The sequence below is a fragment of the Manis pentadactyla genome, chromosome 14 (genome assembly GCF_030020395.1).
Source record: "Manis pentadactyla isolate mManPen7 chromosome 14, mManPen7.hap1, whole genome shotgun sequence".
Taxonomy (NCBI): domain Eukaryota; kingdom Metazoa; phylum Chordata; class Mammalia; order Pholidota; family Manidae; genus Manis; species Manis pentadactyla.
Genome location: NC_080032.1, coordinates 25,386,041 through 25,411,667, shown reverse-complemented (window position 1 = coordinate 25,411,667; position 25,627 = coordinate 25,386,041). Strand labels below are relative to the sequence as shown.

Sequence of the window (25,627 nt, the reverse complement as noted above, 5' to 3'; positions counted from 1 at the left end):
CCCACCTCTCCCCGTGTCCTGCCTGTTTTCTGCTCTTTCTTAGGAGCAATTTTATGACAATTTGTTCCATTGTTTCCCATCTTGTTCCCCCTCCCTGATCCCCTACCATGGAACCCAGAAGCTTCTGAGGGAAGGACTCTCTTTTTCTCTTTTTGTCCTGTGACAACTCCAGATACCTGGGTGTTGTAGGTAAGTGAGGGAATGCACCAGGGCTCAAGGGATGCTGTGGCTGACCATGTGACACTGGGAGACCTCTTCCTTGGAAAACAAGGTTGGTGGGCCAGAAGACCCCTTGTCCCTTCAAGCTTAATGGCCTCTGGCCCCAGTGTACGGTAGGGAGCAGCATGTCCTGGAGGAGGGACTGGGTGCAGGTGAAGGCCCTCCAGGAGACCCTGCGAAGGTTCCTCCCAGAGCAGCAGGCAGAGAGAAGCTGGGCAGCTCCATGAAGGCAGCGTGGAGGACCCTAGCTGGAGAGCCTACCTGTTGGACTGGAACCATGTTTCCACAGGCTGGGCAACCATCCGGGCTTTCACTGAAGGCAGTGAAGAGGACTGTTCATTTAGAATTCTGCATTTGCGAAAGCAATACTTGAATATGATAAGGACAATACACTCTGTAGTTGGACAATCCAATTCAGGGGGATTTCCCTGTGTGCTAGGTGAGGCCTAGGAGAGGGTTCTTGACTTTGATCTAGAAAGACTTCTCAAGCAGGTGGAGCAGGTACAAGTAAAGAGTAGTTTAATAAAGTTAAAGTACACACTCAAGGAGGGAGAGCGGGCATGCTCCAGAGGTGAGCAGCATGGTGGGGTTCCAGTTGGGTAGTCTTATAGCTGGAGTTTAAGCAGGGGGTGGAATATTCATCAGGATAGATAAGGTTTTTCGCAGAATAGGGAGGGGATTTCTGGGAAATAGGGTGACACCCTCTTTTATCCTTAGATGGTCTTCCTTGGAATTGTCATGGTGCTAAAGGGGGTAGTTTTTAGTATGCTGATAAGCATATAATGTACTTTGAGGTGAAGTCAGGATCAACTTCTCCTTGTTGGAACCAGTTAGTCTTAGCAGGTCTGTCATCTATAACCTCACTCCCCATATCCCAGGAGAACAGTTTATACATAATGTTTAGAATATAAACAAGCATCTAGCCAGATATAAACCCTGGCCAAAGTCCCCAATCCCCTCCTTGCTCATGTCTGGTTATCTACTTACTCTAACAACACTAGTTCTCAACATGTACTATGAAAGGGCTGACCCTTACCAAGGCAACCACTGTTAACAGTTTCTCACGTGAGAATCCTGACTCTTTCTCCTTTTGCTGGCTGTGTGACTTTGGGCACATTACCTAACCTCTCACCTCAATTTTCTCACCTCCAAAATGAGGATATAATAGCAAGTATCTCATGGAATCATTGTGAGTAATAAATGAGTTAATATGTGGAAAGACCACTGCCTGGCATTTGGTAAACAGTGGGTTAGCTGTTATAATTATATTGCATACTATACGTACTCAGTATACTACTGTGTACCACACACATGAATATACATACATATAACTGTGAACACATGTAGTTATTGTATATACACACCTTGCTCTAGTGACTTTTTAAAATGACAAATATTACCTCAGTTCCTTTCTGCATTTTGCTTTCACTTAATTACATTGGAGCTGCTTACATATATTTAACCCTGTGTCTGAGAATTTGCTGTGCCTTATTCCATAGAAAGGATGCACCATAATTTATCTAACCTTTCCTCCCTGATGGACTTGTGGGCTACTTCCGAGGTTTTGGTGCAGTGTGGTGGACAATTTGTTACTAAGGAAGGCATTTTCAGTGTGTAACGTCTAACGCAGCTCATCTCTAACAATTTCTTCTATAGAGTCCCTAGACCTGGGATACACATGCCACATTCAGATATTAATGGTAGCCTCAGCAAGACAAGAAAATATGCACCTCTGGGATTCATAGACAGGCCACCCTCGCCCAGGATACCTGGTCTACCCTTCCGCCGGCAAGGAGGCGGGCTCGCTCCCGGCCCCGCCCCAGCAGTCCCACCACCCACTCAGCGCGTCCGCTCGCTAGGCCACGCCCACTCAGGCCCCCGCCGCCGCCAGCCTCACGATCCACTAAGCTCCTCTGTCCTCCAGGCCTCGCCCCGCCCCGAGCAGCCCCGCTCCGCCCCGAGCAGCCCAGTCCCCGCCGGGCCCCGCCCCCCGTTCACCCCCGCGCCCCCCTCTCCCTGCGCGGACTGCGCCTGCGCTGGCGTCTCAGGCTCCGGGCCCTGTGGCCCCGGCTCTTTTGTTTCCCGGCTGGAGTCGGAGCTGGACACGGTGCCGTAGACCCAGCCGGAGCCGGGGTTGTCTCGAATTAGCAGCCCGGGCCAGGAGCGCCCTGAGTGGCCCGTGGGGCAGGCAGCGGGTCGGCCTGCCCAATGGGGCGCGGCCCCCGCCCGCCGCCCCCGGCCGGTGCCGCCGCCTGAGCGCGCCCGCCGCCCGCCATGGAGCCCGGCCGCGGCGGCCTGGAGGCCGTGGGCAAATTCGAATTCTCGCGCAAGGACCTGATCGGACACGGGGCCTTCGCGGTTGTCTTCAAGGGGCGCCACCGCGAGGTGAGGGCCGGCGGCTCCGCGAGGCCCGGAGAGGACGACCCCACCCTCACCCCAGCTCCTGGGGGCCCTTCATCCCATCCGCTCACCCCCACACCTCCGGGGAACCCCAACCCCATTCCTTTATCCCGCCACCTCCCCCTCCCGACCCCACACCCCTGGAGACCTTATCCCTACATCCTCTCATCTCCACAACCCCCAATGACCCCCACCCCCCACATTCTCGAATTCCCACATCCCCTGGGACCCCTACATCTCCTAGGGACCTCCACCACCACATCCCTTATCCCCACATCCCTGGGGAGCCCCAAGGCCCTCTCATGCCTTTCCCACATCTTTCAGGGGCCCCTCATCCCCACACCTCCGGGAGACCCCACCACCTACACTGCCAGGTGCTTACCTGGCCTGTGGGCGGCCTTCCAGGGGTTCCAGGGTTCCCAGTCCATGAAGAACGTCCTTGCTTGGTTTTCAGAAGCACGACCTGGAGGTCGCGGTAAAGTGTATTAACAAAAAGAACCTGGCCAAGTCCCAGACTCTGCTGGGGAAGGAGATCAAGATCCTCAAGGTGAGCTGGCGTTAGAAGCGGGAGGGGGAGTGGTGGGTGAGCCCGCCTCGCTCATAAGAAACTTGGTTTCTGCCCTAGGAATTGAAACATGAAAATATCGTGGCTTTGTATGACTTCCAGGTGAGGCTGGGGCTGTGGTCGCTGTGGGGAGGGGGTGTGGTACTTTCCCAGGCTGGTCTGTGCACAGTTTCAGACCCCAGAGGATAGAGCCCATGCCAGCCAGGCGCTGGAGACCCTGGTCCGTAGTGGATGGTGTTAGGCCAGCATCTTGTGTTGGGGAAAGAGCTGGGTGCCCCTGTATGTAGAGGGCTCTGTCTGGGCTTCCTCTGGGCATGTCATAGAGTCCCCACCTTCCTCGGCTGGCAGACTGACAAAGGCGCCAGTGGTGGGCCATGGGTAGGATGAGTGCTCTGACCCAGTGGCCCTGACCTGAGTGAGTGTTGTCCCCAGCGCAGGCCCCAGGCAATCCCAGCAGCCTGGCCCACCTGTCTGGCTGGGTGATTGTTTGTTGACAGTGCTCCAGCAGCCTGGCATTGGCTGGCTTCTCCGTGCGTCAGACTGGGGGAGGGGAGGGGCTGAGGGAGATTCCTTCTTGCTGGCTGTTGGGTCCTGCCACTGGGGGCAGGAGGTAGGAGGGAGGCAGTGGCCTGTCTGATGAGGCCACTTCAGGCTTAGCCGGCCCAGGAGGCCACACCTGGGTTCCCCCACAGCTCCAGGCCCCTGGGCTGGCAGCAGGGCCATCCTCGGCAAGGGTCTGGTACCCTGGATATCCAGTTTGGGGACTGAGAACCTGAGGCAGCAGAGCTTAGGGCCAAAGTGCTGACTAATGGTTTTAAAACCTGTTTACTGAGGCCACGGGACCAGCCCCTGGCTGAGGGGAAGTTCCCAGCCTGAATGTGTTTTGGTGGCCTCATCCCTCCTCCCTCGTCTTCTCTCCCCATTCAGAGCTGGGCTGTGGCCTTGGGGGCTGTGGCATGACATGAGGTGACGTGGGAGGGCAGAGGTCCAGTGTGAAAGCAAGTACCTGGAAGCCCGGCACAGAGACACTGTGTCCTGGGGCTGGGAGGGCAGCGCCTAGCTCCTCCTCCTCCCTCTGCTTCCTCCAGCTCCCTTCTCTGTGCCCCTCCCTCCTTCTGCCTCCTTCCAAGCACCTGGCTGTGGGCAGACCACTTCCTCCTGGGCTGGCTGCGGCTTCCACAGCAGAGGAAGTGCTCAGAGCCAGTCCTTGGACTCCTGTATGAGACAGGGAATTAGGAAAAAAGGCTTTAAAGCTGGATAGTCAGTGATTGGGCAAAAAAAAAAATTTACAGAAGTGGGAGGCAAAAAGGTACCTCTTCTGCCCCTGCCAGTGGAGCCTGTGTTCCCCAGAGGTGCCACAGCTCCTTCAGGCATTCTGCACCTCTCCATGGACAGGGACACAATCTCATGTATGCTTTTGCCACACCCCACCTACTGTTCTTCACCATGGCTTTTTCACTTGCATGTGTCTTGAAGGTGGTTCCATATTCCTCCACATAACACCCCTCCCCTCCCAGGGAAATTCACCCCAGATTTCTTCACCAGGTTACCATCTCTGAGCACAGTGGTTCAGAGCCCAGAGTCTGAAGCTAGATGACTGGTGTCTGCCACTTAAACTAGCTGTGTGTCCTTGGGCACTTGTTTGACCTCTCTGTGCTTCCATTGCTCTTTGTGAGGCAGACCTTGGGATTTGGTTGACACTAGTTGCAGTGAAAGCTGTGGAGGGTGAGCTGCTGCAGGTGTCACCTGCCACCATGTGGGATTCCATACCCATACCCAGAGCTGGCCTGCCCATCCCCTACTCATGGGATTCAAGGTTATTTGGGGATTCTGACACGTTGCGGGGTGGTGACTACCCTTGCACTCACTTTTGCCATGTGTATGTCTGCAGGGTAGAGTCCTGGATGTTGACTTCCTGGGCAAGAGGGGTGTCTGCTTTTATTTGAGGGCAGATGTTAAAATATGGTCCATGGAGACTGGACCATGGACATGTAGTGTGCTGCACACAGGGAGGCCTGTCTCCCCATGTCCCTGCCAGGAGGTTAGTTACCAGACTTCCATCTTGGCCCCGTCCAAGAGGTGGAGATGGCGTCTCTCAGGGCTTTGTTTCTCATGAGATGTACATGTGAATGTTAGGCATACCCCTGCCCTGGGTGTGGGTCCTGGTACCCTTTTTTTCCTGAAGCTGATGGCACTGTGGTTAATTGCAAGGGCCTGGAGCCATACTTTCTGAGCTCAGCCCCCTCATTTTCTCACTTGTGTGATCCTGGTGCCTCAGTGTTGGAGAACATGACAGTACACCTATGTTGCAGGGTGGTCATGACGACCACCTGAGTCAGTATGTTAGGTGTATGGATCTGTGCCTGTATGTAGTAAGTACTGTGTAAATACCGATTTGTAGAAACTCTTTATGTGTTAAGGAGAGCCCTTTCACAATCAGTTACAAATTTCCCCTCTCAGGTTTGTTATTGTCTGTTGAGGTTGTTCTGTGTGTGGCTATACAGATGAGGGACATTTGTCAGACTGATGTGGGTGCCTGGGAGGTGGGCCTCTTGGATTGTGTTTTGTTCTGAGGCCCCCAGACCCATGGGCTGGTGGCTGGAGACCCTGGCCTTCCATTGAGGATTATGGGGCTGGGCTCTTGGTCTCACTATAGGGTACTGTGTGGTGTCTGCAGCCCAGGGAGAGCGGCTATCACAGGGATTGGGGCAGGACTGTGTGTCCAAGAGCAGCCCTGCCCAGTTGCCAAGGGAGGTGGGTCTGATGGCCACGGGCCTTGCTGACAGTGACCCCTTCCACTCCTGAGGCCTGCGGTTCCCACAGCTGGACGTGACTCAAGTCACCCTGGGCCTGGCAGAGCCAGGCCAGCTCCTTGTGATTTGAGGCTGGTGCAGTCCTCGGTCAAAGGGAGTGTCCTGCCTTTGGGGCCTTTCAGGACAGTGCCAATCCTCAGTCTTGCTTTTTCTCCCTGAAAGGGGCAGGGGCTGGCAGGCTGGGCCTGAGCAGCAGGGGATGTGGGCAGTGCTGAAGCCCCTTGGTACTAGGTTCCAAAACTGGCCTATGGGTAGGCCTGAGGATGCAGGTAGTTCTGGAAATTGACTGCAAAGTTGTGTTATTATTGTTGTTTTGTCTGTTTTTTTTTTTAACTGAAAATTTGGAAGTACAGTACATACTGGACAGTACACAATGCAAATACAAAGTGCTTAATAAAGTGGGCACTTGTGTGACTAATGCAGTGTAAGAAATCGAATTCCACTAGTCCCAGAAGCCCGGTCCCCAAGTGCCTTCCCACCAGAGGAACGCATGGGGAACCTACTAGAGGAACCTACTGTCCATGGGGACTTCCTGCAGGTCCACCTGCCTGAGCTCTGGACCCCCACAGTTTGTCTTAGTTGTGTGTTGTCACACCGTCCCACCGTGGGGGCTATCTCTGCATTGCCCTATGGCATCCCATCCGGGCTCTTCCCTGGATGATGCTCTGGGACAGAGCTGGTATGGGCATCTGGGTGTCAAATCTGAAGTGTCACTTGGGTGCGCATCAACTAGGGCTTGGTGGGTCTCTGGGAGGAACGTGTAGATTCTGTCTTCCGAGGGGTCGCACCAGCTCACACGACACGCCCTGGAAGTGTCCCCTGCATTTCCTGGTCTCTCAGGCCCACTGCGGGAAGCAGGAGCTGAGGGCTGGCCCTAGGGGAGCCGCCACACAATGGGCAGCTGGAGGAGGCTCCCTGAGGAAGGGGGGTGGGCCTTCCTCCTTGGTGGGGGCCAGGTCCCTTCCTTTCTGGAAGCTGTCCCCAAGAGCCCAGCCTAGGATGGGGAGCAGCTGTGCTCCTGTGGGAGGCTCTGTCCTCTCCCTGGCTGTGGCTTTTGCCACTTTCTAAAGCTAAGGTGGCTGGCTCCTGAGGAGTTAACGAGGTCAACTGCCTTCCTGCCTGCCTGGGAGTCGGATCCTATTAGCAAAGCACCTTAGCGCCTCTGTTGGCGTGTCCTGTGGGCCGGTTCCCCAGGCCAGCCTGTGGGACTGATGGGCATGCTGTTGAGAAAGGGACAGGGCTGTTTGATTCTCCTTCTAAAGGCTTTGCTTTGTCCCACACGACCAGTGCCCAGGTTGTGGGTCATCACCCCCTTCCTTGGGGTGTGCACAGTGGTGAAGTCTGGACTCCTAGCCCAGCCCTGCCCCTGCCTTGCCAACTGTGTGACAGGCCGAATTGCAGATCCACTCTTTTTCTTCAACAGGCTCCAAATTAGTCGAACCTGCCTAGTCCTTGGGTTGCAGGGTGTCAGGCTGGCACTGGGGAGCAGTGAGGGCGGGGTCTGGGGTCTGGTGGGCCAGGCCTCACATATGTATTTACATGTCAGTAGCAGAATGTGCTCCTGAGAACCTGCTGCCTAAGCTCAAGGAGAGCCACCTGTAGCTCCTATTTCTTCCTCAAATGGGGAGCCTGGTTTGGTATCAGGCAATCAGTAGGAGCCCCAGCAAGCTGGCCTGGTCCTTTCAAGTGTCTAGACTGACTCTAGATTGATCCCAGGGAGGTGGTTTGGTCCCCTTTTGCTCCCTGGGGAGCTTGTGAACACCAGATTTAGCCCATGTGGAGGCTGGTGGGGGTGGACCCTGAAGCTATCCAGATTCTGGGGCCTGGGCTGGGCTGGGGCACATTAGCTGTCAGCTGGCAGCCATGATCACTGGGGCTGTGCTGACTTCTCCCTCCCCCGGGGGTCCTGGCTTCCCCGGGGAGGGGTGGGGGACACCCAGCAGTGACTGCATGGCCCCAGGTGGGTAGGGAGGCCAGGCCCTGGAGAAGGGCTAGGGCATGCAACCTCCCTGGAAAAACCCCACCCAGGCGCCCTGTGGTTGAACTCCACCTTTTTGTCCCTACCATGGCTACTGGCTGTGCTGCCAGGCTCTCCTGGGACCTGGCTTGGTGTAGGCATGGGGGTGGGGGGCTGGACATACTTGAACCATCCTCTGCCTCCCAGCCCTGGGCATGTTTCCTGATCCCATCGGGATGTGGTCTTGCTCCTGCTGCCAGTGGAGTTAGCCCACACAAAGGCTAACAAGCTTGGAGGTGGGCCTCCAAAGGCCCAGCCTATGGTAGGGGCAGACAGAAGGGGCCTATCTGAAGCTGTCCTGTGTTGTAGGGTGGTGGGGGACCCTGGGTCTCCCCAGGCCTGAATGCCTTGAGGCCAGGTAGGCTTGGCCTCCCAGCCCCTGGGTCTCAGCCTGCTATGCCCTTATTCACCCCCTGACCCTCTGTGGTCTGTCACAGAGTGGGCCTATTTGGGGGGGACAGAGGGACAAAGATGAGAGGGAGGAGGAGCCTGGACACCCCCAACCATGCACAGGTGAGCCTCTGGTCTGTGGCTCTGAGGGCCCGGCCCTCTTGAGGGGCTGAGTCACTACAAAGGCATCAGGGTCACCAGGAAGGGGGCCTTTGGAGAGGTGACAGTGTGCTGTGACCTCCTGTGGGGAGGGGCAAGGCCTGGGAGAGCACTAGGAATAGTGAGCCTGTGGGCAGGGGTGAGTGGGGATGGGAGGATGGTACCTAAGGGTGTGCAGGGGCCTGGCCTGCAGACTGTGGGATGGGGTCTTTGAAGAGAGGGTATCTTCTGTCACGTTTGGAAGGTTGTCCTGGCTGGTGTGTGAAGGTGGGGGTGGAGCTGGGCCAGGCCCTGCATGGGGGCCCTGTGGGTTCTGGAGCACAAAGGGAACCTTTTTCCTAAGGGTGGTTATCTTGGGTTTCAGGGAAGAAGTGTCCGTCCCTGCCAGTCCTTGGGGGCCACTCCCTGAGGACACTTAGCATGTGCAAAGTGCACATGGGGTGCATGCTGTGGCTGGCTGATTTGCCTGCTCTGGTCATTCTGTCCTAGCTCTGTGGGTAAGTCTGGGGCTTTCCTGGGCCTGAGTCCCCTCTCTGCCCCTCTGGCTGTGTGGCCCAGAGCAAGGGACTCAGCCTCTCTGGACTACTCCTGGCAAGAGCGTTCATAGCACCTGGGGCTCCCTGGCGAGGAGCACCTGGGGGCACACTCACACACTCATGTCAGCAGAGGTAGCCACCGTCAGGGTGATGGCTGGTGAGGAGGCAGGTGGCCTGTGTGCACAGGGAGTTGGTGTACAAGCTCTGCGTTATTTCTGGGTCCTTATCTCTGCACCTTCCTCCCCCTCTGCTTGGTCCTCATTTGAGGGCCTCTGGCTCCCGTCCTGGCTGTCAGAGCCTCCGCCTCCTCTGGCTCAGGCCCTTCCCATGGGTCCCCTGTGACTGGGGACTCTCCTACCTGCACTTATCTCTCCGCAGCAGCTGGCCTGGAAGGCTGGTTCCGGGGCTACCGCAAGCTCCCAGCTCTGTGGCAGCTGCTGTGAGGGCTCAGGTGGGGCGGGCTGAGGCCTGCCTCTCTGGACAGAGCCACCCTGAAAGCTCATGGTACGCCCCAGCCTGCTCCCCAAGGCAGCCCTGCCCTGGATGCACAGTCCTCCAAGGATGCAGGGGCCTTCTCTTATTTTGGGGGGCTGACATTTAAACATGGGGTGTCACCAGTGGCTGTGTGTCCCTGCTCCTAGCCCACTGGGTGTGGGTCTGAGCCCAGGTCCTGTCCTGGGGGCAGCGTTGTTGAGCAGGGGTTCTCTGTCCTACCAGGTGGGGGTTGGGGGCTTCCTGGGACCTGAACAGGAGTGGAAGGCAGTAGTCTGCCACTGGGGTCTGGTCTGTGTCTTGGCCTCAGGTGCCCTTCTCTTCCCTGGGACCCCTTCTTGGCTCCCTCCCCCCATGCCTTGAGAGCTGTGGGGCCACCCTTGCACTGAAGGGTGAGGAGTTGGAGCTGCCTTGGGAGCAGATCAGCAGCGGGGATGGGGGCTTTGTGCCTTCTGCCACAGGTGCTGGCTGGCAGGATTGGGGGGCCTGTCTGCGGGAGAGCCAGGGAGGTTACCACCCACCTGCCTGCTTGGCTTGGCTTCTCGGTCCCCAGTTCACTCGCCCCTGACCTGGGGATCTTAGTGACACATCCTGCTGGTGCCTTGATGGAGATGCCCTGCCCCCAGCGAAGTTGCTGGTGGCCCAGGGCCATGTGAATACTGGTTGTTAGGAGTGGGGCTCCCTCAGCTCCTCCAGTGTCAGGGGTGCCTCCTCAGTGTCCTGGGGTGGACTGAGCTGAGGATGTCAGGGGTACCTTGAGGCCATGCATGGCTGAGAGCCAAGCCAGAAGCTGGCCTGGGCTGCTGCCTGGCAATGGGCTGGCAGCGCTGACCCAAACTTCCTTTGGTGTATTTGATTCCTGAGCCTAGAGCCAAGTGCTTTCTATGGTTAAGACCCCTCACACCCTGGCTGTGTTCCTTCTTTGGGACCTGGGTCCCCAACTGGGTAGTCCACTCAGCCAGCACTGAACGCTCGTACAACAGGAAGCTGAGCCCTGTCAGAACCTTGGCTAGGGCTAACCTTGGCCTTGGTGGGGAGCTGGGCAGTTGAGGGCCCCCCTTCAGAGGCAGGGCTCATGCCTCACTCTGGACACCCCTACCAGGAACTCAGCTCCTTCCCCAGACTTGGCAAGGTAATGATGGGATTAGCGGTTGCTCCTGTCATTCAAGCCCATATGCCATGGCCTCAAAAACAAAATGACACACAAACGCCCACTTGGCTGTCAGATTTCTCATCTCCTGGCTACTAGCCAACCAGCTAAGGGCTGGCACAGTAGACCCAGGGCTCTCGAGGCCAGCGATGTCCACTCGCCTCTCCCAGCAGTAGCCCAGGTGGTAAGTGGGGGCACCTGCAGGTGCCAAGTGCCTAGGTCACACAGGCTCAGACTTCCCAGAGGGCGGGCAGGGCAGGGCATGGCATGCTCCCCTCCACCTCTCACTGCCTCTTCTGTGTCCTGCAGGAAATGGCCAATTCCGTCTACCTGGTCATGGAGGTGAGTCCCTGCAGGCCCAGCTGTGAGAACAGGGAGGCCGGGCTCTCCCAGCTCTTGGGCCTTTGCCACCTGGGATTTAGAAGTTGTCCATACATCTGTAGGCTTAGGGCCACCACACCAAGTGCCCTGGCAGCCATGGCAGGTCCCAAGCGATGAAGAGTGCCTCTGCTGACCACCTCAAGTACAGATTGCAGGAGACGACTGCCCTGCGGTGGGACAGGGCACCTGAATGCCCAGAGAGCAGGCATCCAGGTGTAGGGTCAGGGAGGTCTGGAGGGTCTGACCAGGGTGTCGCTGTCTTTTGCAGTACTGTAACGGCGGGGACCTGGCTGACTATCTGCACAGTGAGTGGATTGATGCCTCATGGCCGGGCATACGTGCCCAGCTCACCCTGATCTGGCCTGTGGGGTAGCCTAGCCGAACCAGCTCCCTGGCCTGATGGCACCGGTGGACACTCCATACCCTGGTGCCTGTGGGAAAGATGCGGAGGAGCTCTGTGGGGGACACACTTGGTGCCTGAACCATTAGGCATGGCCTCACAGGGCAGACCCTGTGTGGAGGGGCCCCTCTTGGGTGGCTGGGGTGTGCCATCCACCTGGCCCTGCCTGCCTTGCCAGGTCCCTGAAGCACACAGCCCCTTCTCTGCTCACTGCCCCCAGTGGTTTGTTCAGTGCCTGCTCCTGGAGTACCAAGCACTTGGGGGCTGATTGCAGGGCTGCTGTCTGTAGTGCTTGCTTGGAGGAGCAGGCCAAGGAATGATTATTGCTGAGGAGACCAGGGTGTATGGGGCTGCAGAGCTGAGTGGTTGGAGTTGGCAGGGTGGGGAGGCTGCTGAATGGGCTGCAGCAGAGCATTGCTGCACCCAGTCACAGGGGCCAGAGGGCTGGGCAGTGTCGCAGCCCCTTGCTCCAGCACCCAGGTGAGTGAATCCCATCTCCCCACAGACATGCGGACGCTGAGCGAGGACACCATCCGGCTCTTCCTGCAGCAGATTGCAGGTGCCATGCGGCTGCTGCACAGCAAGGGCATCATCCACCGTGACCTGAAGCCTCAGAACATTCTGCTGTCCAACCCTGGTGGGCGCCGCGCCAACCCCAACAACATCCGTGTCAAGATCGGTAAGGCTGGGGTGGCGTGGGTGCAGGGGTGCAGGCACAGGTGGGGTGGCTTGGTACCGTGTGGGGACTCTGGGCTTGGGCGCAGGTGCCCTCCTCACACTTCCCCTGCCCGCAGCTGACTTCGGCTTCGCTCGGTACCTCCAGAGCAACATGATGGCAGCCACACTCTGCGGATCCCCCATGTACATGGTAGGTGGGCCTCCCCAGTACCTTGAGCCCCACGTGAGGACCACCATCAGTGGGCCCCTCCCTAGGTGCTGAGTCCTGTCCCGTGGCCTCACTTAGGGTGGCAGCCAGTGTGGCTGCAGTCATTGTCCCTCCAAATCTATGGCAATTGGGTGACAACTGACTGGTGTCTTGTTTCCATCAGCTGGCACCAGGCTTTGATCAGTGTACATACTCAGTGTACCTTCCTGCCATAGCACATTGCCAACCCATCTCTCTCTGAAACCCCGCAGGCCCCCGAAGTCATCATGTCCCAGCACTACGATGGGAAGGCGGACCTGTGGAGCATTGGCACCATCGTATACCAGTGCCTGACTGGGAGGGCACCCTTCCAGGTGAGTGGGTCCCAGCTTGGCTCTTGGCTGTCTCAGCTTACTCAAATCCCTTTCTGCCTGCCCGCTGACCTAGGCTGGCCCCTTGTTCCTTCCAGGCCTCCTTTCTACCCTGCTCGCCTCCCTCGCGGTGCATCAGCCCCGAGAAGGCGGGGCGCTGCCTTGCCTTGGCTATTGTTGGTGTCAGGAGCCATACCTGACACACAGCAGTGCTCATGAGTGGACGAGTGCATGAACCCATGTGCCAGCCTTGTGCCCCATGGAGTAGGGTGCCACTGGGAGGGCTGAGCTTGTTCTAGGGCACTTTTCTTGGGTGGAGTGCACAGACTACTCTTCCACTCAAAGAATCAAATCATACCAGGTACCCGGAGTGTGCCCACCCAGGCCACCTTGCCTCTGGCCTGCCTGGCCACGCTTGAGTCAGGTTGGGGGAACGGGAAGCCCCCACCCCTGGAAACCTGTGGGGTGTACAGTGTCTGTACCAGGCCTGGCCGAGTGGCTGCATGCAGGGGTCAGAGGCTCTGGCGGGAGCCATGTCTGAGGGCAGCAGGGCACTCAGGTCATTGTTCCCTAACAGGCCAGCAGCCCCCAGGACCTCCGCCTCTTCTATGAGAGGAACAAGACACTGGTGCCCACGTAAGTGCCCCTCCCCCAGCCGAGGCCCCCATGGCCCGCACACCCCGCAGCTGGGCTGCCCTGTCAGTGTCATCTCCTGGTCCCATCCCAGCATCCCCCGGGAGACCTCAGCCCCACTGAGACAGCTCCTCCTGGCTCTGCTGCAGCGCAACCACAAAGACCGCATGGACTTTGGTGAGTGCGGTCTCTGGACCGGCTGGGGCAGCAGCCTTCCCAGCAGCATCCTGCTTACTCCTGGCTTGCGAGGCCCTTTCCCAATGGCGCTGGCAGTGCCATGGGATGTGCTGCGGGGAAACCACCACTGGGCAGGGTTGGGAGCTGGCCTGGGCGGGGCTTGTCCAGGAGTGTTTAAGAGCCGCCTGTGGGGGTTTTGTCTCCCTCCACACCTGGTGTGACGCCGACCAGGATAGGTGCCAAAGCCAGCTGTTGCTTGGGCCCCAGGGTGAGGTGGTGTGGGTCCCTCCCCCTGGGTCCCTGGAAGTTGGACCTCCTGGGGCCTTATTCACCCTGCCTCCAACCCTGCAGATGAGTTTTTCCATCACCCTTTCCTTGATGCCAGCGCCACGGTGAAGAAGTGTGAGTTCACTGAGGGTCCCAGCTCCCACGCCCCTCATTCCCCTGGGGTTGGGCTCCTCAGCCCTCCTTCACCCTGGGGTGACCGTGGGCTCAGCTGACTTGGTGCAGCAGGTTTGGGGGTGGAGCCAGGACTTCTACCAGGTTGGGGCAGGGAGCCCGCCACATGGGTAGAGTGGGTACGGGGCTGCAGTGGCCAGAGGGCAGAGCCCGCACTGACCCTAGTCCTCCGCCAGCCCCACCGGTGCCTGTGCCCTCCTATCCGAGCTCGGGCTCTGGCAGCAGTTCCAGCAGCAGCTCCACCTCGCATCTGGCCTCCCCACCGGTGAGCCGGGCCCCCTCGGGTTTGGGGGGCAGGCTTCTCACTCCTGCCAGGGCACCTCCTTCACCCCCATGCTTGCATCACACTAAGTGTTAGGTGTCGGCCAAGACTTTTGAGTCCTGCCACCAGCAGCCGAGAAGCCATGTCCTTGAGACCTCCGTGTTTGATGGCACACATGGCAGCTGTGGGGCTATAGGTAGAAACCATGCAGGGAGCCCGTGAGCCCAGGACCAGGAGAGGCCCTCTGTAGGTGTGCCCCAGACCTCAGCATAGGTGGGGTGAGGACCCCACTGCACGGCTGTGAACTCCGCCCATCCTTCCTTCCAGGCAGGGGCTGGGTCCCGGGCCATTGGCGGGGGTAGGACTTTTGCTCAGGCCTAAAGGCAGGTGTTTCATGGGCCATATACTGAGGGTAGCAGCCTCTCTGCTCTGTCCCCAGATGGGTGGAGGACCGGCCTCACTGACAGATGGGGAAGTGGGGAGTCACCTGAGGTGTGGTGTCTCCTCAGCTCTGTGGGAGCCAAGCACTTCCTCTGCCCTGGGCCACAGGTGGCTCCCATGTGGGACAGCCCCATGGGACTCAGGCTGGCCTGGGGGTGGCATCTCAGAAAGTCAAGAGGAGGAGGAGTGGCCTGCAGGGAGAGCTGAGCCCCTTCTGGGCCCCAGCAGCCCTGTCTTGCCCAGGCCTGGGCTGGCTCTCAGTGGCCTTGCCTCTGACCCCTAGTCGCTGGGGGACATGCAGCGGCAGCTCCAGAAGACGCTGACCTCCCCGGCCGATGCTGCCGGCTTCCTGCAGGGCTCCCGGGAGTCCGGTGGCAGCAGCAAGGACTCGTCCTGCGACACGGATGACTTCGTCATGGTCCCAGCCCAGTTTCCAGGTCTGGGCCTGGGGGCTTTGCGGGGACACGTGCACATGGCATGAACATGTCTCTACCTGCGGGCCCTAAAATGTGCCCCTTGGGAGCTTGTGCATCAGGTGGGCTTGGCCAGAGAGGCAAAGCCAAGTCCTGCCATTGGGCCTAGGCCCCAGGCAGGTACTCTCTATGCCACCCTGGCCTGGGTTCTGGGTTCTCGTAAGACCTGTAGACATGTGGCATCTGGGTAGTGAAAGACCCTCCTTCAGCCTGCAGGCCCAGTGACTGAGCTGGAATTGTCAAAGCCCTGGGGTCCTCAGTTCCCCTCATGACTCTAGACATTGGCACTTCCTTACACTGCCCTGGCTGTCTTGTGCCAGACTCCTGGGCCAGGACTGGTTTGCAGTGGGCCTTGGTGTCTGCCGGGAGCAGCGATGGACTGTGCTGGGCCTGTCAGCGGCAGGGAGGACAGGCAGGGAGGGCTGCGAGTGGGCAGATGAGGCTCTGTGGTCCTGGAGGAGGGCTCGGGCCCAGCCTGGGAGCTGGGACGCTGGGCTGGAGTTGGGTGAAGTCAGGGGGTGTCCAGGGTCTCTCTCAAGCTCTTGAAATGCAGATGGCAAAGGGGACTCTCATGCCCCTGATGGAAGAGGGGGCAGGTGCTGGGCCAGGCCTGGCCTGGTTCCCAGCTGCCTCCAGGATGAGGCACTTTTGTCTCAAAGCCACTCTGTCCCAAGTTTGGTGTAGCTCCATCAGGGAGCCATGGCAGGTGAGGTGGTCAAGAGGGCAGAGTGGACATGTCCCAATGCAAGAGATGCCCAGGTCCAGCCTTACGTGTCCCCTATGTGCAGGTGACTTGGTGGCTGAGGTAGCTGGTGCCAAGCCCCCAGTTGACAGCCTGATGTGCAGCGGGTAAGCCCCCATCCTGAGCCGTCCTCATTTTGGGAAGGGGTGTGCTTGCTCTATAAAGATTGTCCTTTACCCCACCTGGGTGAGGGTACAGGAAAGGCCAACTTGGCTCTGCTTGGCATAGAATGGGGTCCTAGGGAGGGGCTGGGGTCTGTGTGCAAGTGTGACCTGAAGGTACAGCCCTGCCTCTCTGATCCCACTAGGAGCTCACTGGTGGCCTCAGCTGGCCTGGAGAGCCATGGCCGGACACCATCGCCTTCCCCGCCCTGCAGCAGCTCCCCCAGCCCCTCAGGGTGAGCAGAGGCATGGGGCTAAGGAAAGGCAGGGTGTGGGCCAGAGCCAGGGCACCCCCAGTCCTAAGTCAGCTGGTGGGCAGCAAAGGTGTCCAGCAGCCCTGACTTGATTCACGCCTGGCAAGCCACTGTCGTCCTCGTGGGTGGCCCAGTAGAAGGCACCAGGGTAGAGGGGCCACAGTTCAATAGCTGCCAGGGACCACCTGTGCCAGCAGGGTGGGCTCAGGTTCCTGGAGCTGGGAGGGCGGGGGCGGACCTTTTACTCATGTTCCCAGGCTGGTCCAAGCAGATGCCACTGGGGCACAGAGAATGGGGTGGGTGTGCAGATGACAGTGTTGTGGAGTGTACAGAGACAGGAAGCAGGTGGTCTCGTGGTTTCTGCCCCAAGGTGTTCTGAGCATGGTGCTCATCCCAGTGCCCCAGCTCCAATGACCCCCAGCTTCTCTGCCCACCACAGCCGGGCTGGCCCATTCTCCAGCAGCAGGTGTGGCGTATCCGTTCCCATCCCAGTCCCCACTCAGGTGCAGAACTACCAGCGCATTGAGCAGAACCTACAGTCACCCACCCAGTTCCAGACCCCACGGTGAGTGCAGCCCTTTTCCCAATACCAGACCCCCTGTGAGTGCAGGGGCTCCTTGTGGCCAGGCATGTCCTAGAGGACTATAGTGAGAAGCGCCCCACTATAGTCTCCTTAGAGAGTTGCAGGGCCGCCTCACATACACAGCTAGGCAGACTGCACACTGCGTAACTCTCAGTGCCACCATTCATTTTGTGGACATGCTGTGATTTCAGGTTTACTATTACAGGTTTCTGGTAGATAGTATTCAAGTGTCTTGAGTTTGCCAGTATCAATATTGATTTTGTATATTTGAACAAGCATGGTAGGAGGAGAGGACACCTTCTTTGTGATTCACACAAGTAACCTGCAGGCTCGTTGTCCTGGCAGGTACTGTGATCTAAGGCTTGTGGGTGCCCAGGGGGAAGCACTCGGGTTCCCCACCTACTTGTTGCTCCAGGCAGGAGGTTGAGGGGCCTGACCTTCCTGGTGCGGCTCATTCTGTGAACTAGGTGGTGAGCCATCTGGCATGGGCATGGCCCTTGCTGGGCATGGTTGGGCGGCGGTGTTGGGCTCACCTTGTACCTGCTCCTGTCCCCAGGTCTTCTGCCATCCGCAGGTCAGGCAGCACCAGCCCCCTGAGCTTTGCACGGGCTAGTCCTTCGCCCCCATCCCACACTGAGCACGGAGCTGCTCTGGCCAGGAAGCTCTCCCTTGGTGGGGGCCGGCCCCACACACCGTCTCCACAAGGTGAGCCCACGTGTGAGCTGTGGCATGTGACTGGCTGTCTGCGCAGGGGTAGGGGTGAATAGTGACCCTTTTCCCCACAGTTGGAACCATCCCTGAGCGGCCAGGCTGGAGTGCAGTGCCCTCCCTGCAGGGAGCTGAGATGCGGGGTGGCCGGTCCCCTCGCCCAGGTAGGTGCGGCCCCAACCCAACTGGTGTGAGTACATAGCTCGGGGGCCTGGAGGGGCTGGGCTGGCCTGGCCTCCCCTGCCAGGGAGGAGCCCTCTTCCTGGGCTTATCGCTGCCAGCAATTCTTAAAAGTAGAAGGAAGCTTGGATATTCTGAGGCTGTGTTGAGCCACTCCAGCCTTGAGGTTGTTGAGGCTGTTTGTGGGATTCAAGTCCTCACCCAGTCCTCGCTGTGTTACCTTGTGCGGGTATTGGCTCCTCTGTGCCTACATCCTTGGATGCACAGTGTAGCTTGGGAACACCTCTGCACAGGGGGCCGTGAGGATAAAGGGGTAGTGGTGGGATGGGCTGGGCCGACAGACCACAGATGGCAGCAGCCAGACTTGTGCTGTCCTGTCCAGGCTCCTCTGTGCCTGAGCACTCTGCTCACACCACTGGCCTTGGCTGCCGCCTGCACAGCGCTCCCAACCTGTCTGACCTGCATGTCGTCCACCCCAAGCTGCCCAAGCCTCCCACTGACCCACTGGGGACAGCATTTGGCCTCCCACAGGCCAGCCCCCCACAGCCATCCCGTGGGCTGCAGTCCTTCCGGCCGCTGCGTGGCTCGCCCAAGTTGCCTGACTTCCTGCAGCGGACCCCCCTACCCCCAATCCTGGGGTCCCCCACCAAGGTAACAGCTCCAGAGCTCAGGGCAAGGGGAGTGGCCATCCTGGGAAGACCAGAGAGTGAGGCTCTACTGCAGACCCTTTCCAACCACTGCCTGCTCGGATGCTGGGCTGTGTGCCTGGCAGGACTGCCCCAGGACACAGGGCCTGACAGTGGGAGGTGAGGGGCCACAGGGGTCCAGGGGCAGGTGACAAGCTCCAGGACAGCTGTGCCTGCTGTCAGGGCCCTGGTCTGCACTGGCTGGTGGCTGGCTCCACCAGTCTCCCTGTCTACATGTGGGGCAGCCACATTCCCACGAGACTGGCTGCCCAAAGCCAAATCATCTGCTCTCAGGACCTTGATGGGAAATGTCTCAGCCCTGATCCACAGGCCGCAGCTCCAGAAAGCCTAGGCTGCTACCCTGGGCAAATTGTTTAGGTCACCTTTAACCTCAGTTTTCCTGTGTGAAACGGGACGAGAATCTGGAGCTACCTTGTGGTGTCTGAGGGTGTAGATGGACACAGGTGCCTTTACTTGTGAAGACCTGGGGTATGGAAGTTTGGGGCCCTGCGTATACAGGTGTGGGCCTGTTGGCATTGCATCGAGGCCATTCTCAGCCACCACCTGCCCCTCCTAGGCTATGCCTGCCTTCGACTTCCCCAAGACCCCCAGCTCCCAGAACTTGCTGACCCTACTGGCCCGGCAGGGTGTGGTCATGACGCCACCTCGGAACCGGACACTGCCTGACCTCTCAGAGGCAGGGCCTTTCCAGGGGCAGCAACTGGGCCCTGGTCTGCAGCCCACTGAGGATACCAAGGGCCCCTTTGGCAGGTGAGCAGCAAGGACTGCCCAGTGTGACCTGTCACACTCCCTCAAGGGTCGGTGAGGCCCAGCACCGCCTACATCCTGTGGTGATGGGGGGCACACCCTGCACCCTCCCTGTGGGACCCCTCTGGAGCCTCATTACGTTCCCTGGGCTGGGCAAGAGGACCACATGAAGTGCTCTGTGTGCCTGGCGGGGCTGGGCTGAGCCCTCTGACCAGGCCAGGAGGCCGTTCTGGCCCTGCCCATGGTAGGGAACATAGGGTGTCTGTGGCAGGATGGGGCCTGGTACTCCGGGTCCCAGGGTGCCTCCTTACGCTCTCCCTGCAGGTCCCTCAGTACCGGCCGTCTCACTGATCTACTCCTTAAGGCTGCATTTGGGACACAGGCCCCAGACTCAGGCAGCACAGACAGCCTGCAGGAGAAGCCCATGGAGATCAGTAAGCTGGGACTGGGTGGGTGGCCTGGGAGGCGCCCCTGGGCCTTGCAGGAAGGCCCTGAGCCCCTCCTCTCTCCCTCCAGCGCCCTCTGCGGGCCTTGGAGGGAACCTGCACCCAGGAGCCTGTGCAGGGAGGGCCAGCAGCCCGTCACCTGTGGTGTTCACCGTGGGATCACCCCCGAGTGGGACCACACCACCCCAGGGCCTGAGAACCAGGATGTTCTCAGGTGACTGTCCAGTGCCCCCCAGGTGGCAGTGAGCAGGCATGCATGCGCCTCGGTCAGGCAGCATGAGGCATGGTTGCCGTTGTCACAGTATCACAGGGACTGTGCCTGGGGCTGCCTCATGGAGCCACCCTGGCAAGGCAGGCCATCCTTGTAGCAACAGGAGTCCCAGGCTCAGGCCTCCCCAGGCTGAGTACAGCCATGCAGACAGGCCTCTGCAGCCCCAACCTCCACTGGAGGGTCCCCACCTGTGGGGGTGGGGGGTTTGGAGGGGCAAGGCCTCTACTTTGGGTTTTCCTCAGGGTGGGAGGGAATGAAGGCAAACTGAGGCACAGCTGGCCTGGAGGGAGAGGAGTCCGGAGGGGAGAGGTGAGGGTCTGTGTCATGTGGGTATGGAGTGCTGTCAGCATGCCCTAAGTCGGGGCAGCTGTGGGGCCTCTACTCACTGCCCCCTCCACAGTGGGCTCCTCAAGCTCTCTCAGCTCGGCTGGCTCCTCCTCTGCCCGCCACCTGGTACCTGGGGCTTGCAGTGAGGCCACCCCAGAGGTCCCAGCCCCGAGCCATTGCTGCAGCTTGGCCGACCCCGTTGCCGCCAACCTGCAGGGAGCCGTGACCTTCGAGGCCCCTGACCTTCCCGAGGAGACCCTCATGGAGGTGAGGGCTGGGCTGGGGGAATGCCTGAGGCCTAGGTTATCTTGGTTCCATGGCTGGAGTTGCGTACCTCCAGAAATGGGGGTGTGAGCTTCGGGGGAGGAGGGTGGGCCGACTCAGACACCCAGTTTTCCACAGCAAGAGCACACAGAGATCCTGCATAGCCTGCGCTTCACCCTCATCTTCGTCCAGCACATCCTGGAGATTGTGGCCCTGAAGGGCAGTGCCAGTGAGACAGCTGGGGGGTCCGAGTACCTGCTGCAGGAGAGCGTGGTGGCCGACCAGATCAGCCTGCTGAGCCGCGAGTGGGGGTGGGTGTGCACGGTGGGCGGGGGCCGGGCCAGGGGGTGCTGCGAGTCACCTGACAGTCCACCCCCCCCAGCTTCGCGGAGCAGCTGGTGCTCTACCTGAAGGTGGCTGAGCTGCTCTCCTCAGGCTTGCAGACTGCCATCAACCAGATCCGGGCTGGCAAGCTCTGCCTGTCGTCCACAGTGAAGCAGGGTGTGTGCTGTACCCAGGGGGGATTCAGTGGTGTCCCAGGATGCTCAAGGCAGGGAGGGATAGCTAACCACTGGGGTCCGGTGGCCAGAGGCCTTTCCAAGGGGGCCCTGGTGTGGGGCGGGAAGGCCCGCATGTGTTGTTGGAGTGGAGCCCATGGGGTTGGATGAGGCTGGCCTATGGTGGGGGCTTTGCCCACTGGTGCCCTATGGGGTACCCGCACTGATGGGCCACACCCCCACAGTGGTGCGGCGGTTAAATGAGCTGTACAAGGCCAGTGTGGTGTCCTGCCAGGGCCTGAGCCTGCGGCTGCAGCGCTTCCTCTTAGACAAGCAGCGGCTGCTGGGCCGCATCCAGAATGCCACTGCAGAGCAGCTCATCTTCAGCCACGCAGTGCAGACGGTATGCCGGTGGGCGGGGTGGAAAAGTACTCCAGAAGCCCATCCCCAACAGATGGGGAGCTCTTCTGGACCCCAGCAGCTCTCCTGACATTCAGCTCCACAGCCCAGGAATCCCTACCACACCCCTCCCTGAAACTCAGGTTCCCCATGCAGCCTCCATTATAGGTGAGCAGATAAAGAAGAGGTGGATCATATAGACAGTGGAGTATTAGCCATAAAGAATGAAATCCTGCCATTTACAACAATGTGGATGGTCCTAGAGGGCATTATACTCACTGAAGAGAGGAAGACAAAACTGTATGATTTCACTTATGTGTGGAATCAAAAAATGAAACAGATTCAGAAACATAGACTGATGGCTGCCACGGGAAGGACTGGAGGGATGGGAGAAAGAGGGGAAGAGGACAAAGAGGACAAAGAGGGACACACTTTAGTTATACGATACTTAATCATGGGGACCAAGGCCCAGTGTAGGGAATGGTTCACGGTACTGCAGTATCTGGTGGTATGGTAACCACGCTTAGTGTGGTGAGTGCACCCAACTCTCAGCTCACTGTGCCGTGCACCTGGAACCAATATATTGTGTGTTAGCTGTACTTTAAAAAGAAAGCCAAGAAAATGAAACAGCCAAAAAAATACAAATAAAATGGAAGACCTTGTTGCCACGACCCTCAGTAGGCAAGTCAGCCTCCAGAAGCAGCCACCACAGGCAGCCCCATGTGGAATGCATAGTTTGCAGGAGGCGTCATTCAGGGGACTGGCCTGCCTGGTGCCCTGCCTTCTGTTCCTTTGGAATCCTCCTGCCCAAAAAGTATTTTTCCTGAGGCAGTGCCTGTTACTGAGAAAGTTCATTTGTCTAGTAAAACCACACGTGGTCTGAACAAGAGTCTGCCTCCCCTTCCCAGGACTGAGCCCGTTGAGCTGGGCGTTCACTAACAGTGATGATGGGATGGCGGGAGTCTGCCTGGTGGCACTGACTGTCCTGGGCTAGAGCTGGCTGGTTGACCTGTAAGGCCCCAGCTTCTGTTTACACCCCCAGTGACACCAATGGCCCCTGATGGTGCTGCACCATCACTTACGCTCACAGTGTGAGGGCCACATGCAGATGTGCGGGTGGTCGACCCAGGGCTCCCTGTCCGTGGTGGCGGGGGCAGCCGGGCCCAGCCTCTGCCTCACTGGAGCAGGTACAGTCGGCTGCTCTAGATGAGATGTTCCACCGTCGTGAGGACTGTGTTCAGCGCTACCACAAAGCCCTGCTGCTCATGGAGGGGCTGCAGCAGATCCTTACGGACCAGGCAGATGTGGAGAACATTGCCAAATGTGAGTGCCCACTAGGTTGGGAGGGTGAGGGAGGGGGCAGTGGGGCGGCCCACTCAGGGTGTTCTCATTGCTGCAGGCAAGCTGTGCATCGAGCGGAGACTCTCAGCCCTGTTGAGCGGCATTGGTGCCTAACCTCTCAGAGCCCTGGCCCTTGAGCCCTTCCCTGCCAATCCAAAAGGGCGGTGTGGTGTGCTGGCCGGGCCCCCAGGGGCAAGCCCACAGCCTTGGCACTGCTTCTGGTGCCAGGAAAGGACTGAGCTTCCCACCCAGCATCCAGAGCCAGGCCTCCAGCTGCTTCTCCTCCTGGGCTCCTGCAGTAGACTTCGGGGCACCGGAGGGTCCCCCAACAGAACCCCAACCTGGGCTCGTTCCCCAGGTTGCTGGGGTCAGAGATTCCAGCCGACATGCAGAACTCACCCAGCTGAGTGGATGGCAGGTGGGGACGCATGGGCATCCCCCACCCCAGCCAGAACCGAGGTCAGCCTTGCTGCCTGCTGTTGAGCTGAGGACAAGCAGAGGCCCCGAGATGGGTGCCCACACAAGCCAAAGCTGCCAGCCCTGCCCAGGGGCTCCACCAGGAAAAAGTGTGGCCTTTTGGCTCCCCTTCCCCAAAACCACCCATCCAGCTTTGTGAATCACCAAGCACTTTATGCAGGCAGACGTGGACTGGGCCGCAGCTCAGTCCCGGCTGTTGCACTACAAGGCGTGTACATATCATATACATGTATACATATATAAATAGTCCTAGCGTGTGTGAGCGTGTGTGCTGTGCGTGCCACCCCAGACCTTGGGGAGACACAGCCATCTTATTTAAGTCTTCTAGGGATGGACAGTAGGAAGCAGCTTTGTAAACCAAGCACACGTTGCAGCCTGTCACACTTATGAATCTGTAGCTTTCTTCTTTTTTTTTTAAGAAGAAAACTTGCAGAGTTCAGGGCCTTTTGATTTGGGTCAGGTCAGGACAGGGTGGGGCCTCAGCACCTCGGAGGCTGTCATGGGAGACGGGTGGTGCTGTTAGGGCAGTCCTGCCCTGCTGCCCCCCACCTCCGGTGATGGCGGGCAGATGAGGGGGCATTTGTGGAAAAGCCTCCCCCACAGCATTCACAGTAGGTTTGGATGTCAGTGGGTGTCCCAGGCAGGTCCTAGCTAACATCAAGGGGGTCTGTGGGGAGCCAAGCCTTCCAGGTGCAAGGGGCCTTCCCTGTCCACCCAGCGCTGACTTGGCCCCTTGAACGTGTCCCCAAGGTGCAGGAGAAGCCCCTGGCCAGTCCAGGCATCCCTGGTAAGGGGTTCAGGGTCTTAGACCACAGGCATGAAGATCTGTACATGTCTGTCACATTTGGAGTATTATCACTGTGCTTGGACTTAGAAGTTGCCCAGGACCTGTTTCTTTCCTCATCACCTAGTGACTATTTTTTCCTTGCTACACGGAATGTGTTCCTGTTTATTGCATATGGTTGGCTGGAATCCAGGGCTGCCGGGAGGCTGGCGCCATGGGCAGCTTCCCATGCCCGTTCTGTGGTGCCATGTGCCCAAGCCACCAGCTGACCCCATTCTTCACAACACTGCACTTGACCCTTGTTATACCTGAAAAGGAATTTTGTGTGATTTTCTCTCCATTTGCATTATTGTGTAATCCTGATTTAAGGAAATAAACCTTTGGAATTGTTGAGTTGGCATTGCCACCCCCACCCCTCGCACAGTGGGCTCAGCCTGGGTGCCTCCACCTGCAGCACAGTTGGGTCTGGCCCATGTCCCAGTGGAATCTGTTCTCCGGGGCCCTCAGGAATACCTATCTGTTCCCAAAGGGAACCCAGGTGACATGGTCACTCTATCTCTTGGAGGAACCAGCACCAGGTTGCAGCAGCTGGACCACGTCAGTCCTGCCCACAGTGCAGGACACCCACTTCTCTGCACCTGGCTCTTACCATCCTGCAGCTTGAGTCTAACCATTCTGGTGGGTGCAGGGGTCCTTGCAGTGGTTCTCATGTGCATGTTCCTGTGATTACTGGCCTCAAGCCATGTGTCGTGCTTGCTGGTCATTTCTAAGTCCTTTGGAGAGATGTCCACCCAGTCTTTTGCCCATGTTTGGATTGGGTGGTTTCTCATTTTATTGTTGCTGTAGAGTTTATATTTTTAAAACTACATGTTATTTTTGTAAGTTAAAAATAACTCATTGTTACCTAAGACTAACCGCAATATTACACAAAAGTTTGAGTGGCATTGGAGGAAGTAGAAGGTGGGGCCTGGCTTCCTGTATTGCATGTGCTCCTTTGCAGACAGGAAGGCTGGTCGGGAGATGGCACCCTGTCCACTCTGGACATGCTAAAATGTCCATGGCATTTTGTTGTTACTAAATTGATAGACTTCACTTTTCAGAGCAGGTTTAGGTTTGCAGAAAAATCGTGCAAAAAGTAAAGAGTTCCCATACACCTTCCTCCCCTTACCCTGCCATCCTCCAGTTTCCCATCAATAACTTGTGTTGGTGGAGCACAGAGGCTGCAATTGATGAGCCTATACTAACCCAGAATCCGAGGTTACACTAGGGTTCACTCTTGTCTGATGCATATCCACCACCACAGTACCACAGAGAATTTTCTGGCACTGTAACCCCTACTTCACTTGCTCAGCCCCCACCCCTGACTCCTGGTAATCACGGATCTTCTGTCTCCATACTTTTGCTTTTTGCAGAACGCCACAGCTGGAATCCTATAACCTTTTTAGATGGCTTCTTTCACTTAGTAATAGGCATTTAAGATTCCTTTCCGTTTTTATGGTGTGACAGCTCATTTCCAGTGCTGGATAGTATGTCACT

The 25,627-nt window shown here is 58.3% G+C and overlaps 1 protein-coding gene across 5 annotated transcripts; it reads left to right on the top strand.

The window, feature by feature from the left end:
* Positions 1–2,250: 2,250 nt before the first annotated feature.
* ULK1 (unc-51 like autophagy activating kinase 1) lies at positions 2,251–24,482 on the top strand. 5 transcript variants are annotated; one of them, XR_008993857.1, is made up of 28 exons: positions 2,251–2,604; positions 3,074–3,166; positions 3,245–3,286; positions 11,051–11,083; positions 11,391–11,427; positions 12,028–12,201; positions 12,317–12,390; positions 12,660–12,761; positions 13,336–13,394; positions 13,486–13,568; positions 13,920–13,970; positions 14,204–14,292; positions 15,014–15,167; positions 15,992–16,052; positions 16,253–16,342; positions 16,731–16,925; positions 17,500–17,648; positions 17,729–17,815; positions 18,214–18,482; positions 19,095–19,288; positions 19,610–19,719; positions 19,802–19,945; positions 20,403–20,596; positions 20,732–20,904; positions 20,976–21,094; positions 21,336–21,493; positions 22,580–22,812; positions 22,889–24,482. XR_008993857.1 is itself a non-coding variant. In XM_057492248.1 (28 exons), the coding sequence occupies exons 1-28, from the start codon at positions 2,494–2,496 to the stop codon at positions 22,942–22,944; spliced, it is 3,237 nt and encodes a 1,078-aa protein (XP_057348231.1). In that variant the 5' UTR covers positions 2,252–2,493; the 3' UTR covers positions 22,945–24,482. The 5 variants fall into 5 exon arrangements, 4 of the variants coding, with proteins under 4 accessions (XP_057348233.1, XP_057348231.1, XP_057348232.1 ...); XM_057492248.1 differs by having other exon boundaries at positions 2,252–2,604; positions 22,677–22,812; XM_036921849.2 differs by having other exon boundaries at positions 2,254–2,604; positions 16,800–16,925; positions 22,677–22,812.
* Positions 24,483–25,627: the final 1,145 nt, after the last annotated feature.

Bases quoted from the DNA above. Each gene is read 5' to 3' on its own strand.
- ULK1 (XM_057492248.1), top strand. From the start codon at position 2,494: ATGGAGCCCGGCCGCGGCGGCCTGGAGGCCGTGGGCAAATTCGAATTC. The intron at 3,167-3,244 runs GTGAGCTGGCGT...TTTCTGCCCTAG, and splicing joins AGGAGATCAAGATCCTCAAG to GAATTGAAACATGAAAATAT. The intron at 12,202-12,316 runs GTAAGGCTGGGG...CCCTGCCCGCAG, and splicing joins CAACATCCGTGTCAAGATCG to CTGACTTCGGCTTCGCTCGG.